The 14,238-nt window shown below is 42.5% G+C and overlaps 1 protein-coding gene across 1 annotated transcript in view; it reads right to left on the bottom strand.

Annotated features, from left to right (window-relative positions):
- Positions 1 to 582: 582 nt before the first annotated feature.
- SYNPO2 (synaptopodin 2) overlaps positions 583 to 14,238 on the bottom strand; it is a 613,295-nt gene continuing 599,639 nt past the window's right edge. The window contains exon 5 of the mRNA XM_069230164.1: positions 583 to 1,371. Within this exon, the coding sequence (XP_069086265.1) occupies positions 796 to 1,371 (576 nt within the window). The 3' untranslated portion in view covers positions 583 to 795. The remainder of the gene's footprint in view (positions 1,372 to 14,238) is intronic.

Genomic DNA, 14,238 nt, shown 5'->3' with positions numbered 1-14,238 from the left:
ATCCTGGTATCAGTTCCATGCTACAATCACCTAGTCTCCTAACAGCTCAGTCAACAAAACCACAATTCCTCCTTAACTGTTCCGCTCAAAGTGCTATGCAACCATAAGCCCTTATTTTTCTAAGCTGTTCTTTTGCCCCTTCATATTTACATTTATCTTATTATTAACTTGACAATGCAAGCGCTGGACCTGCAACACTTGTAACCTTTTCTCTGTTAGCTCCACGCTGCTTAAGTAAAGGGTTTAAGCAATGTACTTTCTTGTGTTTCTTGGGTCTACACTCTGGTTGGTTATAACCATAGATTCTGCTTTCATCTTCCTCTGCACCTGTGGCTCGGATGGGATGCATGACCAGATGATGCTAGTAATGGTTCAAGGAGAAAGCTAATCTGATGCAAACACCACTGCTAAACTGGAAGCAAAACCTTTGCAAAAACAGAATTGAAGAATAGTGGTCGTCCTAAGGCACCTGCCATTTAACCATCATCTGCAGCTTGAGTACAATTGTATGAAATTCATCTCCACTTTCTTCACATCAAATTCATTCGATTTAGTTTGAAAATCTTTCTTTTTAGTTTTTTTAAATAGTGAAAAAGTGACCCTATTCTATAAGTGAGAAACCCTACTGTGGTGAGAAGATTGTGCCTTGAAGTCTTTATCCACCTCTTTTGATGAGCGCTGGTCACGAGTGCCTTACTGACTCTGCCAGGCTCCTTAGCCTGCCACCTCCAGGTTGATGTAATGGCAGGCAAAAGGAAAGGTATGCCACGCTGTCCTGAGCGTGCAGGGTCTTGTTTAGCGCCTCCATGCTCTTGGGTAGGAAGTAAAGTTGGAGGTTGGTGCTGATGAGATGCCATACTCAGACTGGGTGTCTAAGGATGCCATGTTAGGATCAGTGGCAGAGCGTCTGCTGTAAAATGGGTACTTGATCTGAGAACCGTAGGTGAGGGTGGAGCCAGGAGCAGAAAAAATGCTTTTAGTTGGAGACGTGACACCAAGCTGATTTCTTCCATAAGTGCCTAAGTTGGGATCTAGGTTTTGGTTGGAGACCCCATAGGAAACTCTTTGCTTCCAGGCAAGCGGAGGCTCAGGGAGTGTTTTACGGCGGGCAGCTGAGACAACATTGGCAGCAATGGATTCCTGCATGGTCAGGGGTTCGAAGGCATCATCCACTAGGCCATAGGGTGACTTTGCTGCTGCCTCCCAAGGAGTCAGGCGGCGACCTGTGATGTCTGATGTGGTTTCCGGCTTGCTTGAGTAGCCTGGAGATGGATGGAACACAAGAGGGGACGTAGGAGACGCCACACGTCGTAAGTCCGCTGGTGCAGAGCGCCGGCCAGGGAGGGAGAAGGAGACCCCGCCATCTCTTTCCTAGAAATAAGCAAATGATTAACACACTAGTATAACTTGCATTAAGTGAATACATTTCATAGAGTTAACTTTATTAATATGTTTCCTTGTGTGCCCTCTAGAAATAAAGGCATTTCCACTGTGGTTACAGTGGTTTGGTAGAAGATTGGAATAAAACTAATTTTAAAATACCTGAGTCCAGTTTATTTAATCACCTGCACGTGTCTCTTTCATTTGGAGGGCGTCAGGATGCTCTGAGCAGAAATTAGCTGTTTTCGATTGAAATGGTTGACACTTTTGTCTGGTTTTATTCTATTTTTTGGTTCTTTAGGTTGGGGCAAGTGATAGATGTTTGCTATAGACACTTTTGATGTAGCAGGCTGATTGACAGAAGTACCGTGAATAGCATACAAGAGCTCACTTAAAGCATGGTCAGGCGTCAAGTACAGACAACAAATGCATTTATATTTAACGGAAATAATATAACATATTTTGAATGCGCTTGAGAATCAGAAATGAGAGATATAGCGGGAAGGTAAAGGCACACTTTATACACAGGTTTGGAGGACATAGAGCTGTAGAGCTATATGCTTGTACATGTATGTTTTAAATTTATAAAGCGCTTCGTTTACTTGTGGTTTCTTTTCACCATTGAGCTCAGCAGCTAAAAAACATCCAAACATTTCTTTATAAAATAACAATGGTTTGAGTTTCTTGTAAACCATTAGGTGGTTTTGGGCGATGTTGGGGCCAAGACCTTTGTGTTGTGCACTTGTGGTGCATCCGATTTTGTCTTTCTCTGTGCAAAGAATTGTTGTGGGGGGTAGAAAGGAAGTCTGCATTTATAAGAAAAATATAAGTTGTCAGAAATAACTGTGTGAACAGTGCAAAGTGCTATAGAGTGGAATCTCTATAATACAAGGCAAGCCAGTGCTTTCAGCCAGTGCTTAATTTGTTCTGGTGGGTGAAGGTGGTGGCAACAACACTCATTTTCGGGGACTGGGACTTACTTTTTAATCATCCGACTTGGACCGAGAGCAAGGGAGAGATAGACAAATAAGGGAAAAAGAAAAAGACAGAGAAAGAGAGGAAAGCAATAAGAAAGGGAGGTGAAAAAAATTGCAAGAAATAAAACAGGCAGGAAGTGTATGTGGGGGTCTGGTAGAAGAAAGAGGCATGAGGTGGACTCAAGACGAGCAAGCCTTGGTATTTGGCAACACCAGCTTTCGTCAGTGCCAGTGAAGAGCTCACAAGAAATCTTTGCACCCCAGCATTTATTTTCTACTTGTTCTTAAATTAATGACGGATTTCACCTGAGACATAGCCCTGTCGGCCATTTATAATAAGAATGGCTGACACGCTGCCTTTCTGCATCAGACATGGGAGAATCATTTTAAGTGTTTTAAAATAGAACTAACATGAAGCTCGGGCCAGGGTCGGCGGGAGCACCGCCGACAGACCGGCGGTGCCCCGCAGGGCATTCTGACCGCGGCGATTCGGCCGCGGTCAGATGCGGGAAACCGGCGGTCTCCGTAAGAGGGCCCCACAAAGTATTTCAGTGTCTGCTATGCAGACACTGAAATACGCGACGGGTGCCACTGCACCCGTCGCACCTTCCCACTACGCCGGCTCAATTCTGAGCCGGCGTCCTCGTGGGAAGGCTGATTTGCCCTGGGCTGGCGGGCGGCCTTTTGGCGGCCGCCCGCCAGCCCAGGGCAAATCCCAAAATACCCTCAGCGGTCTTTCGACCGCGGAGCGGTATTTTGGTGGGGGAACTTCGGCGGGCGGCCTCCGCCGCCCGCCGAAGTTAGAATCACCCCCATAGTGTCACCCTGTGACAAAAGGTATAAAATGACTTCAAGCTTTTCATTAAAGTTCACCCTGTATGGGACACAGAGCTTGCGGCCACTTTCTGTAACCTGAGGACAAAGTAATGGAAACCTAAAATTTGGATGGAAACTTGGCTGAAAATCTTCATTTCTTGGCATCCAGACATTCCAATATGGCTCACAATCAAGGAGCATCCATGAGAGGAGACACATGATAGGCCAGGATCCCCAACGATTATAGGAGCTAGGCCATGGAGCACTGCCAGTATTTTTTTCTATGTGAGGGTGCCAAGGCCCAGTCCTAAGCATTCCCTACTAGGGAGAAACAGCGGATTACAAAGTAGTTCCTGTATACGAGGTCTCCTATAACTGTTTTATATCGCTTTCTCAACATGAAAACACGCTCTGTCTAGACGTTTCTTTAAGTTTGGAGTCTTTTCTTTATTTCTGTTTAAAGTTGTTGAACACCTGTGTGTGTCCCATATTAGCTTTAATTTTCAACAAGTGGATCTCAGTAAAAAGGAGACTCTAGTCTGGGTGTTTCTGCTTTCTGCAGCTATCCTTAAAAATCCCTAGGTTTAACTGGTATTAATTTCCAAACTACATTTTTCTTTTAAATTTTCAAACAGGAGGTTAAATCTATCATTAACATGGAGTATTGTTACATTTTTAATTATTTTAAATTACTTTCAATGAGAAAATGTGAGGGACATGATTTAGATGCATGCAAAAATCGACTATGTGTTCCATCAAGTGTAAAATGTAAACGATACCCTGGTATGTTAAGAATGTTATGGTGAGCTCTTCTGCATTTTTAAACAAATGCCCGAAACAATGGAGGTAAAAGGTGCAAAGAGGAAACAACAGTAAAGTTCCCCAACATGGCAAAATAATACTTCCTATTGCCTTTGACACATAACAGTCAATATAAAAAGACTCATTTTATTGACTATAGGACCCATATTTCATTATTGAAAAATAAATTCAAGAAACCAAACGTTTTTAACATGTACCATCAATAGGTCTCGGTCCTCCAGGCTGTGAATAACTTGCTTGCAATCCAAAAAATAATCTCTCTATAACGCAACATCTTTGTGTGAAAAAACATGTGTAAAAAATGTGAGGTTAAGGTTGGGAGATACCCATACAAATACCATGCAAAAAGTAACTAAGGAGTAATAAACATTTGACACCTCCCAAATGCTTTGTTTGTGACCTAAACTCGTGTCCAAGAGCATGTTTCATGACATCACAGGAAATTATTGTTCAGATCTGTTATGACATTACTGGTAATGCAAAGGCTTGCTTCAAAAATACAAATATTCTGAAAGACACAGATGGTGATGGCGTGCAATGCAGACGAGACATAATGGAAGAATTTAAGTTAGCAATATACAGTTGGAAATGTAAGTAAACCACTGGAAGGTGCATAAGTAAAAATAAAAACCATGTTGCGTTTTGTGAAGGACACCTGCAGGCTCGTCCCCAGGGCGATTTTTTCTATGGGACTTTTTTGTAGCAAAGCCACGACACTAAGGGCTCCATTACGAGCCAAGTGCAAAATGCCCTGGTATATCCTCTCCTCACTGGAATTACTGATACTCGGGGCTTCGGAAAATCTGAGGAGGCGTGGGTGTATGGAAACACTCCCAACTACATGATTTTGAGCAGTATCATGCCATTCTAGAATTCTCCATGGTTTTGTCCAGCATTTCACCTGAAGCTCTTGGAAGATTTTGAGAAAGATTCCCAAACTATGGAGTTACTGTGGATCTTGTAGTCCCAATTTGACCAGCAACTTCTGCCACTGGCTGAATCACCACTCCTGGCATACTCATAAGGATGTCCTAAATGTGTACTGCATTTGTTAATATTATTAAGTTCAAAGAGTCATATGAAGTGGGTATCCATCCCCACCACAACTAAATGGGTTCAGTTGACGGGAGGATATTTAAAGTGTAAAAAAAACTCAATGAGCATTGATCTTTTCTCTGTCTCCCTCTCTCGCCCCTCCCACTGCCACATGCAGTATGTTACTCTTCCTTGACTCTCTTTCAGTTAATCCAGTTTCCACCCTTGACCCTAATTGTAGATTCCCTCTGGCTGCGACCATTCATAGAGTTACCAATTGGGTTTAAGAAAGCCAGCTAGGTAGGAGCTATAGATTCTCAAACTATACAGATGAACCTACTATAGATTAAGTGCAAAAGAAGTGGCAGAGTGTTATAGCCTATTCCACTGTCTTCACTAAGGGGGTTTGAGGTCACTGCTTGCCTTCCTTTGGGAGGTGGAGGTGGTGGACACCAGGGCAGGGATGTAGATGGTATCCCCACTTCACTTTCGATCTTGTGCATTGTCAGAGTTCTGCCTGATTTAAAGTGACCGCAACAACCTTTTATGACCACTCTTTTGCCTACTAGGCTATTTCTCAATCCATGATGGCAGCCATTGACTGCTGAGTTGTGGTTTCAGTGCTTCCATTTTAAAAGGGTCTCTGAGAGTATTTAAGTCAGCATTGCAATCCAGTCTATGTCTTGCAACGCTTGCAGTTGGGATGTGTTCTCTGCTACCAACTAGTTTGCTCACCTGGCCTCCTTCTCGGTGTGCACCTTTTTTTGTAATTTTGTATCTTCCCTCTGTTGTTTGTGCAGTTGCATGCTCATTTAACCCTCTCCAGTTGTTCTTTCAGCCTTATCTCCAAAGATCTATTCTCCAGCATCCACCTGGGTCCTGTCACTCTCAGGAATTCATGGTGGTGAGTGAACTATTTATATGAAATTTCAAATACTGAGGTTGTTGTATACGTAATTTGTATACAGAATGTGTCTGTCCCATCAAGGGAACCGGTGAAGTGGACTCAGCTAAGGGAATTTAAATATATGTTTCAGAAATCTATATTGATTAACAAAATGTTATTCTTATACTTTACAGAGATTTTAATTTGAGTTTAACTTTCACGATACAGCAAAAAGAAAATGCTGATTTGTAAATTTCTCCACATTTTCAATTTGAGGGTACCTTTGATCCACACACACTTGTGTGTCTAATGGAAAGATAACTAGATGAATCACTACACCCTGTTTGTGTAGTGTGCTTTCTTCTGGTCGTAGGTGAACTGTAACTTGTACTGTATGTGCACACACAGGAGACTGCATGCTTATGATTACACTTTGCCTACATGTAGCTTTGGTTGTCTGTTGTCAAAAAAACTATTGTGTAGTATACAAGTACTTACAGTGGTCTTTGGGTCATCCCATTATTTACTATTGGGTTGTTTTCTTGTCAGTCTCAATTGCTTGTTTCTTATTCAATGGCTTTTCTTCTTCTTGTGTCTGTCCCTACAAATTTACCATCCCTTTGATTGATGATTTGTATCCTTCCACTGCTTACATTCAGTAAAATACTATTTTCTTTTGTTTTCAACACACCATGAGACTTCGGGGGTTATTCTAACTTTGGAGGAGGTGTTAATCCGTCCCAAAAGTGACGGAAAAGTGACGGATTTACCACCAGCCGTATTACGAGTCCATTATATCCTATGGAACTCGTAATACGGCTGGTGGTATATCCGTCACTTTACCGTCACTTTTGGGACGGATTAACACTCCTCCAAAGTTAGAATAACCCCCTTCATGTGGTTTCATGTTCTAGTTCCACTTTCCCCTTTTTAGTGCTTCCCACGTCACATCCCCGTCTCCCACACTCTCTTTGTTGTCCCGCCCCCAGCTCTTCCACTGCTTCCCCCACTCCTCCCAGTTTCATTTGGATTTTTTGTTATACATCTTCTCCTCGGGCCTCTCCCTTGCTTCATGGTTTCCTCACTGCTCACCACTGCTTGCAAACAGAATCAACTTGCTCTTCCCACACATCTTCGTTGTTGTTTCCCACGCACACCCTATCCAGTTTTTCTAACTTCAATTTTACTTTTTAGGAGGGTCAAGATGCTACAGTTTTCTATTAGGGTGCTTCTTCCTCCAGATGTGCATATTTTTTATTTTACTGCTCAAAGACAGGCATCCACCATCGTAGTTTGGTGAATTAAAAAAAAGTCAAAATGGCTCGCTTGGTTTGACATTTGTATGCAGCTTGGTGGTGATGCTTGCACAAAGAAATGCCATCTTAGTGGAGTCGTCTTTTGGCTGTTTTTTCCTTTCTTTTTTGCCAATACTCTTCAGCAACAAAAATTGTTTCTTTTTTCAATGCTGCTCAGCTTTAAAAAAATAAAAGCATTAGTAAAGACAAAGACGCAACCTGGCCAATGCATGTTGGAAATGGTGCCCAGGAGCCTGGTTTGTGCCTGGCACACCCAGACTGGGATTGGACAGGGGCAAACCACTCTGCTAACCACCTTAAATCGTAGCTGTGAAATGTGATGGGTAGTATGAGTACGTAATTGTAATAACACATTCTACAGATAGTTAATTAATTTTTAATTTACACATTTTCATAATTTAGGCCATGGGAAGATAAAATGAATAGCATGGAATCGCATGTTTTGGTGATGTGGCAAATACAGATTAGTATCTAGTTATCCACCTAGCAGATTATGCCAACTTTAGTAACATTTCTAGCCTTTACACTGTTTTGAGTTATTGAGTTTTAAATGTTTTTAACACTGTGTTTGCTGCCATTTATAACCTACCCACGTTCAATTTTATTACTTTTATGTTTCTATGCAACGAACATGCCTTTACAATAAAAGCCTTTACCACGAAATGTAAGTATTTAACAAGTAAGTATCTATCTATCTATCTATCTATCTATCTATCTATCTATCTATCTATCTATCTATCTATCTATCTATCTATCTATCTATCTGTCTATCTATCTAGCTGTCTATCTATCTATATACCCACACATATATATACATATATAAGTATTTAACAAGTATTAATCTTATAAATATATATAAATATATATATATATATATATATATATATATATATATATATATATATATACCTAGTGGCGGTTGCCACTAGGTAGTTATAGTTAGCACCTAGTTTCTAAAGAAAGAGTGTTTTTTGTTTTGCTAATAACTTTGGTGCTGTTTGATGAATCTTCCAAAAAATTCCAAGAAAATACTACACTCACTCCAGCTGCTGTCTGGAAAGTTTTGGGGTGATCCATCAAACGTGGGGCTGAGAAAAGGGGGGCCCCAAAGCGCGTTTTCCCCTTTCATTTTTCCATTGGGATTTTGAAAATAATAGCACCAAAATTACTGGACAGAATTTCACCAAATTTTGCAGAAAGGTAGCCTGTCACCCTCCCCCACAGTTTCGGGAACCACCACCTCCCCAGGGCTTCAAGTTTATGGGATGCAGGGCATTCATCGTACTGTATGTGGAGGGGCCGCTGAAGGGTACATTTCCGGTATGTGGAGTCTGTGCACTTGCAGCTAGATGCCTATAACGTAGCCTCTGGAAGATCTGCCTAGATAGAAAGATGAACCCTCCATGGGTAAGTGTGTATTCTCACAGGTAGAAGGCTGAACGTCTTGGATGCAAGCACTAAGGTGACTGAACTTAAAATTGGGTGGGAGGTAAGATGTGGGAGCTGATTGAGGGTGTGACCTATTTATAGTCTGTGTGATTCAGTCTGTGTGAGTTACCTCGATGAGTGATCAGTCAGAGTTACGGATGATGTACAAGACAGTGGTTCAGGTGATTCTAAAGTAGGTTGGAGCCAGGGGTAAAAGAGATGGCATCTCCTGTGAAAGAGAGTAGTATAAGTGCTGACAACACACAACTAACACCACAATACTCAAAAGGCCTGCAGGAGCCCAACAAAGGAGTTTTTTCCAGCAAACTAAGACAGCAGTGCGCTCATCGACCTGCTACTAAGAGCTGAATGCAAGGATGATATATCCCCCTGTAGGCCATCTAGCTTGTTTGGCTTCCTCACAAGGCCCAGAAGGCACTGGAGCACAACAAGAAGCTGTTGTCAGAAGCACAAAGTCCACTGGTGAGGAGGACGATTTTGTGCTTGGGCTGAAAAAGGGCATCTCTCAGTTTGGAGAAGGACACACTTCATCCTGTGGATGCCAATGGTTAGGCAAATGGGAATGACACACCAAGAATGATTCCAACACACTTGGGAAAGTTAACACAGGAATGGGAACTATTCAAACAATCACAAAGATTTATTAAGAGACATCCTACATGGATAGTATCGTAAGTCAATTCAAGAATCTGTTATCATAGTATAAGGTATTTATAACTCACAGGACTCTGTAATCCCTGTATATACTCCTTCCTCCAATTTATTTTTAATCAGTGACTTGCGAAGCACCAAGTCAGCGATTATAAAGAAAAGACTGTAATAAATTATTGCAGTCGAGTGGATTAACTGTAATAATAATGTAATAGTGCACTTGAGTTCTAAAGTCACATGTCTGCTGCCGGCAGCTAAGGTGCAAGGCAGATCAGGGAATGGAACAGCTATTTAAAAGATAAAGGATGCTTCTCTTTCTTCTGCTCTATTTTTCTAGCCTACAGCGAATAGCAGACAGAAAATGATTATTTTTTGCATTCCTTAGATAATTATAGAAAAGTTAAACTCTTTCTACATGGTTCTACACATGCTGAGCTACTGCAGTTGTTTTTTTAACTGACTTGCATTGAACTTATTTGTAATATCTTTTTGAAACAAATATCTAACAGTTTTTTATTGTGTTTAATTTTGCACTACAGGATCTATTTTTATTCTTCACGTTTGCAAACATGTGCCCAGATTTATGGTGGCCTACCACCATTCCAATGCCAGCCACATTAGCGTAATTTTTTTAATGCTAATGTGACGTTGGAAGAGCAAAAATGCTGTGGCATATTTACAAAGTGGCACAATGTAACCCCTTGCGCCACATTATGCCAGCACCAGGCATAATGTATGCAAGGGGGGTTTTCCCGCGCTTGGGGGGAGGGGGGGTGGCATAAAAATAGTGCAAAGGAATCCCTGAGATTCCTTTGCGCCATTTTTATCGCCATTTTTTAACTCGGGCGTGAAAAAGAGGCTCCCATTGTGTTTAATGGGCCTATGGTTCCTTTGCAGGATTAGCCTCAAAAAATTTTATGCTAGTCCGGCAAAGCTCCGGATTAGCGCAAACAATTATGACGCTAGTCCCTGACTAACCCCATGGTGCACTGTATGTTAAATACGGAGCACACATGGTGGCCTTAGAGCGCTGAGGGGCGCAAGAAAAGTGGCGCTGCACTAGGTGTAGCGGCACCTTTCATAAATCTGGGCCATGCTCTCTCTTTCATATGAAAGAGCTATGCACCAAGGTTTTAAGTGGTTTGTGGGAAAGATGATGGCGTGACGGGATTAATTACCTCTTGCCGTACATGATAAGAGTATTGCAAATCACCTTGGATTCATACCCTTATTAAAGAACTCAGCCTCCAGCCTCGTTCTTCTATATAGTTATGGAACTCCTTGGTGACTATGGGGGTCATTATGAGTTTGGCGGGCAGCGGAGGCTGCCTGCCGAAATCATTAGCACAGAAGACCGCCACACCGGCCCTATTAAGAGTTCCCCGCTGGGTTGGTGGGTGGAAACGGCGTTTCCACCCACCGGCTCAGCGGGAAATAGGGCCTTAACATTGACGCCAGCTCATAATGAGCCGGGGGCAATGTGGCGGTGCATCGGGCGCAACAGCATCTGCTGCGCTTTTTACTGCCCTGGCACCACCTTTCTGCCAGCCTTTGCATGGCGGAGCTTCCGCCATGCAAAGGCTGGTGGAAAGGGGACTCGTAATCCCCAGGGCAGTGCTGCAAGCAGCGCAGTCTTAGTGAATTGAGACCGCCGCCACTGCCAGGCGGGCGGCAACCTGGCGGTATTGCGGTCTGACTTAGACGGCTCCGTCACAGTCATAATGTGGAGGCTGGACTTCTGCTTTGGCGGCAGTCCGAACTCCACCTATGGCCTTGGCGGTCATGAGACTACTGTAATGGTGGTATTGTACTGCAGGTGTCGTAATGACCACCTATATGCTTCTATTGTACTGCAGGGGGTACTTTATCCCTTATATATCTTGAGGTCTATAATACTGACTCATCAAAATATTCCAGAATCTACATCAACCTAAACACTACATCACTGGGTAAGTATATATTTACCATTATTAACTCCAGAGGCAGATTACTTACCCAGACATGTCTTGCAATGTAGTGGTACTGTCGATGTTGTGGATGCAACTTTTTTTGTCATGGGATATAACACATGGAATATAATAGAGGCATTCCGGTGTATATCGCCTAGCTGTGGACATCATCTGTAACAGTGGTTTGCTTTGGTGGCACAAGCTATATGAGTTATTACTAAACAATTGTTAATCCTGCAAACACAAGAATAAACAAACCAAGGGGCATATTTATACTCTGTTTGCGCCGAATGTGCGTCAAAAATTTTGACGCACAATCGGCGCAAACCCTGCCCCATATTTATACTTTGGCGTCAAAATTCCACCATGTGCGTCATTTTTTGGAAGGGGGAACCAGCCTTCCGTTAATTATATGCAAGGTAGGCGTTCCCTTCCAAAAAATGACTTTAAGGCCTGTGCCCCTTATTTATACTCTGGCGTCATTTTGACGCACAGGAGGGGGTGGGCTTTAAAAAATGGCGCACAGCCTGGACATAAGTCCCCTGGGCATGGCCATTGGGCAAGGGGGCATGACTCCTGTCTTTGCTAAGACAGGAGTCATGTCAATGGAGGTTGGGCGTAAAAAAAAATGGCGCAAATCCGGTTTGAGGCCTGATTTTTGCCTCAGACCTGACTTGCACCATTTTTTGACACACAACCCCCATTTTCCCATACGCCGGCGCTACCTGGTGTGAGTAATTTTTTTTAACGCACACCAGTCCGCAGCGCCGGCTAACGTCATTCCATTAATAAGGCGCCCGCATGGTGCGTTGGAATGGCGTTAGCCGGCGGTAACATTTTTGACGCACAACTGCGTTGGCGCAGTTGTGTGTCAAAAAGTATAAATATGGGCCCAAGTTACTTAAATGAATAATTTGATTTATCCCGGAAACTGATGAACACATACGTCTGATTGTATAATATAAAGGAGAAAAAAGTAATGATATTCAATCAAATGAGTGTAATCTGCTTCGCATGAAAACAACTATATGTATTTTTGAAACAACTAACAAATGAGCATAAGCGAGTGCAAACATTTGTTGCACATGTCACGACGCTTGGCAAATTAAAAACACCATATGCTTGATGCATTTATCTGTCTGGATGTTTTTCAGTTTCTGATGCAATATTTGATTCACTTACAGAGTTAAATCTGCTACTTTTATCTCCTAACCAGAAAAACAAAGGTGACTGTTCTCCTTGCAGGTGCTGCCCCATCTGTTCATAGCACGCGATACACTGTACCTGAAGTGTACTGTACATCGACAGATAACAAACAATGGGTGCTGAGCTCGTGATGTGCAATGTGTGAACAAGCTACAGTAAATAGCTTTACTTTAAACAAGTACTTCCAAAATAACTTGGTTGTTTCTTTAATATCCAACTTCGCTTTATTTTGGCATTTGTTCGTCAGATCCTGAACTTTTGCGTACATTCATATACCGTTTGATGATATACAACTCAATATTATTGATAGTATATCGAAATCTTAATTAGGAGAAGCCCCTCCCATGAGCGTAAGCTGTTAGCCGGAAGTCATGCTCATGCCGCCCACAGGCCTCTTGAAACGCTGAACCGCTGAGTTGTGCTGAGTCGCGGCGTCCCGTATGACTCTCTGGCCTTAGCTTCTGGGCCGTTACTAAGGATCGCTGTCCCCCCAGGGAGTTGGAGGGCTGGTGAATATGCAACTGGTGTCCAGGCCAGACCCTTGAGGTTTCATGAGGCATATCAACATTAGAGAAAGTTTGGCCCCCGTGAAAACCCAGTGACAACTCAGGAAGACTTAACACAACCATGGACAAAGTAAATTTGTTACCTGAAGATCAGGGCACCAAGTTGTTTACTTGCGGCTGCTTGCTGTGGGTGGAGGGGTGATATTGAAAACAGGTTTGCACTGGCTCCAGCGTGGAGGCAATTGCATATTCCTCTCTTTCTTAGTATTTGCATTAGTATTTATTCATTGTGCAAGGGAATCTGAAAGATAATTTTTGTTCAAAGTGCTGTGCTCAAGGGCGTCAGCCTAAGATGAGATCCTGGTAGCACAAGGCTATTTTCTACAATTTTTAAACAAATTGCAAGAGGAGGACTACCAATCAACCTATTTAGTAAAAGGGCATGATTTCTTTTTTTTTACTAGGACAGTGATTTCCCATTGAACTAGTCTCCATCAAACATATAGCATAAAATGAACCAAGAGTAATGGGTGATTTAGAAAGCACAACTATAGAATTCACAAAATCAAATGTTGCTTCAAAGACAATTGGTCACTGTAGGTAAAATATAAAGCGAGGAAATTTAGGGCCTGCTTTCAGAAAAGCGGCGCTGAACCCAATGCAGCACCACTTTTCTTGTACCCCTTAGTACCCCCCTCAACGCCACCATGTTCTGTTAAAGTTAAGGCAGCAGCACTGCAGGTACGGGGGTGAATGGCAGCGTTTGGGCAAGTGTAGCAATCATAGCTAGCACCAATCTGAGCGTTTTCTGGGCGCCATCTGTCTTTCTAATGAAGTTCAAAGTTAAAGTCAGCATCTTCTTTGAAGTAACTTGCTTGTTGTTTTGCTGTGCCCAGAACTCACTCTAGTAAGATCCACCCTTCGGTTATTTCCGCAGAGTTATTTCTGCTTGTGAAGATTAGATCTTTGGCTCTGAGAAGGGTTGGCATCCACGCCACTTCCATGTGTTTTACAAAATCTGTGTGTTTTAGAAAATGGCCTCTGCTGTATGTTGGTGCTGATTAGGTACACTGACAATAGGCTAATCGGTGAAATTGCGGTCATAGACCTGTTAGTGAAACTACCAATGATGGGAAAACTGTATGAAACTAGAAGGAATAGGCCAGTAATGGGAAAATGAATAAAATTGACTGCAATGATCCTATTAGTGAGACTGCTGTGAGGGGAATTGCTGATATATACTAT

This window comes from Pleurodeles waltl, chromosome 1_1, assembly GCF_031143425.1.
Source record: "Pleurodeles waltl isolate 20211129_DDA chromosome 1_1, aPleWal1.hap1.20221129, whole genome shotgun sequence".
In the NCBI taxonomy this organism is placed as follows: domain Eukaryota; kingdom Metazoa; phylum Chordata; class Amphibia; order Caudata; family Salamandridae; genus Pleurodeles; species Pleurodeles waltl.
Note: the sequence above shows the minus strand (reverse complement) of the source record. Positions and strands in the feature narration are given on the sequence as shown.